Below are 3,279 nucleotides of genomic sequence, written 5' to 3' on the forward strand. Positions count from 1 at the left end.
AATGAGTTTTAAGCAGGTATCTCCACCAGTGGTCAGACAAGGCATCAAGCCTGGCTGAACTATGCCCTGGGTATGAAGCAGCTCACTGTAGCTAACAATAAAATGGGCACCTCTAAGCCCCCATAGAGTGAAAGTACTTCCACGAAATCATAAAGAAAGTAAACAATTTTATCAAGAAGATTGGCACATTGTGGCTTTTTTGGCCATCTCATGATGGCGGGAGCCAACATACTAGAGGATAGTACAAAGGTATGTGTTCTTAAGGTTGGGATAAACTCTAAGAGAAAGGGTCTCTGGAAAGAAGACTGATGGGACTAAGAATAGATAGTCTGAAGAAATCTGGGTTTCAAGGCATGAAATCTGCCCTGTAAAGCTTTTAGAAATTTTGGAGGAGACCTGAACTGGGATAGGTAAGCAAATGGACGTGAGAGTAGAAGAATAAATTGTGACTTACAACTCATCAGTAATAATGATACAAAACCAGTTAAGAAATGAGTATAAACATAGAGTCTGCTGACCTTCCATCAAAAGATTCTATTTCTAGTAGTATAGAATACTAATAAAAGAAACATATCAAACACAAATTTTACCATCTAATAGAAAACTACAGATTATCAGAAACTTAATTCTTATTATGCTTTTATTAGGTTATGCTGTTTCAGGTCTCCTAATAATTTTATGTACTTGAAACCTTTAGAGTGTAAACTTAGCATTCTCATTTCCCAAACCACACAAATACTTTTGAAACAAAGTAAAAATCTCAAGGAAAGGAGGTCACATGTTTAAAGCTCAGAGTCTAAATGTAGCAGCTCATTACTAATCCAAGAAGAAAAAAATTCCATGTATGTATATATATATATGTGTATATATATGTAAGTATATATATATATACTTACATATATATATAGTTCTGGTACAAATCATAAAGAATGCAGTGGGGAGATCATGCTTTTATTAATGATGATGACATTAAATAAAGGAATATCATAGAACTAGCGTTGTGTAGAGTATAGAAGAACACTAGACTTGGGAATCAGGGTAGATGACCTATATCCTGCATTACAATTATATATCAGATACTTTTTAAAAATCATTATGATTCCATGGAAAGCTCTCAACATCTTTGAGACAGTTTTCTTTACTCTAAAATGAGTGGTTGGACACAGTGACCTCTAAATTCCCTTCAGGTTCTAAATCTAGAACAGATTTATATCATCTGTATGATCTTATCAGATACTCCCTATATTCTTTCCACTAAATTGGACTTTTCTCAAGTTCCAGTTTTTTCACTCTAAATGGCATTCTGACATACTGTGATATCAATACATGTGTTTGTATCAGCTACTGAGAAAAAGCAAATGAGAATAAAAGAAATGTTTTCATTCTTTTTTGCTCTCATGATTTTATTTCTTTTCTTTGTCTTTTGTGTTATTCTCTAGCTCTCAGTTCTATTTGTAGTGGTGTGATAGTGGGAAAAGAAGATATACACAGACGTTAAAGACCGAAACTTGTACTTTTAAATATCTTTCCCTTCATTTCATTTTTCTTTTAGCCATTTTTTCCTAAAGTCAATCAATGTTGTATCATGTTGTTGGGAGTTTTTTGTTTGTTTCTTGGCAAAAGAACTACATTGAAATAAAAAAAAATCTTGTCATTCTTCAGAAGAAAAAGAAATCTGCTTCTTTCAACAAGACTCGCTGATCTTAATTTTGTATTTTGCAACATTACTTTCTATTTATCTAATTGTTGTCATTTATTGAGCAGACAAAAATCAATCAATCATTCAACTAAAATTTATTGTGTAAGTCTCTTAGGCAAAGACATTATGCTAGTCATTGAGGATACTAATAAAAACAATGAAACAATCTCTACTTCCAAAGAGCTTATATGAAATTTTTACTTCCATAAATTTAATTCAAGATAACACTACATACTCAACTATTTGAACTTATTGTTCTTTATGACTTTCCTCAAAGAGTCCTTTACATCCTTATTCCTGAAACTGTAAATCATGGGATTCAGCATGGGGTTCACTATGGTATAAAACACTGATGCTACCTTCTCCTGTGTATTGTTGTCACTGGATGATGGCTTAAAATACATGAAGATTATGGAACCATAAAATACAGCAACAACTGCAATATGGGAACCACAGGTCTTAAAGGCTTTAGCCCTACCATCAGCAGAATGGACTTGGAGGATGTTTGAAAGAATGAAAGCATAAGAGATAAAAATGGATAGGGTTGTCAGAAACACATTGATTCCAGAATTAAACTCTAAAAGAAATTCATTGATGTAGGTGTTTGAGCAGGAGAGCTTTAAGAGGGGAAGGATATCACAAAAGTAATGATTAATGACTTTATCTCCACAGAAAGTTAGGTCAGCCAACAAGCTTGTGTGGATAAGGGCCCCACATGCCCCAATGATGTGCACTCCAGCTACTAGTAGGAAGCAAACCCTCTGAGACATAGTGATGTGATAAAGCAAAGGGTGACAGATGGCAACATAACGATCATAAGCCATGGCTGCCAACATGTAGCACTCAGAAACAGCAAAGTAACCAAAGAAAAAAAATTGAGTTAAACAGCCTGGAAAAGAGATAATGTTTTCTTCTGATACAAAGTTCACCATCATTTTGGGAATGATAACAGAGGAATAGCAAAGATCTATGAAGGACAGGTTACTTAGAAAATAGTACATAGGTGTGTGAAGCTGAGAACTGATCTTGATTAATAGAACTAAGCCCAGGTTTCCTACCATGGATACAATATAGACTCCAAAAAACAAGAGGAACAGGGGGAGCTGGAGCTCCGGTTCATCTGTTAATCCCATAAGGATAAACTCAGTAAACATAGAATGATTTCCTACAATCATCATACTTTTAAACTTGAACTGGAAACCTGTGAAAAGAAAAAAAACTCCATTAAATAAAGCTTTTTTTTTGCCAAACTTTTCTGAGAGAAAATTTATGTCAGTCCTTTGTGTAGATAAAGACCTACCGGTATCAATGAATTAAAAATAAATAAAATAAATTTATATAATCAAATCATGACTTCATAAAATTAAAATATAAAAACAAATATAAAATTCATAACAATAATATATTTATCTATTTTTAAAGGTAAGTACAAAATGTGAATGTACAATAGCTATGGGGGAGAGGAGTGAAGGGAAGAAGTTTTTATATAACTTTGATGGATTGAAAATGAAGAGGAATTCTCTTGATCTTTATGTAGAGGCATACTTATCACTTGAGATTTGGTGATTATAGACCAAAGA

The 3,279-nt window shown here is 33.4% G+C and overlaps 1 protein-coding gene across 1 annotated transcript; it reads right to left on the minus strand.

The window, feature by feature from the left end:
- Nucleotides 1–1,931: 1,931 nt before the first annotated feature.
- On the minus strand, nt 1,932–2,874 carry LOC100934691 (olfactory receptor 151-like). The gene has a single exon (XM_003764354.3). The coding sequence runs from the start codon at nt 2,872–2,874 to the stop codon at nt 1,939–1,941; it is 936 nt and encodes a 311-aa protein (XP_003764402.3). The 3' UTR covers nt 1,932–1,938.
- Between the last annotated feature and the right edge of the window lie 405 nt (nt 2,875–3,279).

This window comes from Sarcophilus harrisii, chromosome 3 (assembly GCF_902635505.1).
Source record: "Sarcophilus harrisii chromosome 3, mSarHar1.11, whole genome shotgun sequence".
Lineage (NCBI taxonomy): Eukaryota > Metazoa > Chordata > Mammalia > Dasyuromorphia > Dasyuridae > Sarcophilus > Sarcophilus harrisii.

Coding starts and splice junctions, on each gene's coding strand:
- LOC100934691 (XM_003764354.3), bottom strand. CDS start 2,874: ATGATTGTAGGAAATCATTCTATGTTTACTGAGTTTATCCTTATGGGA.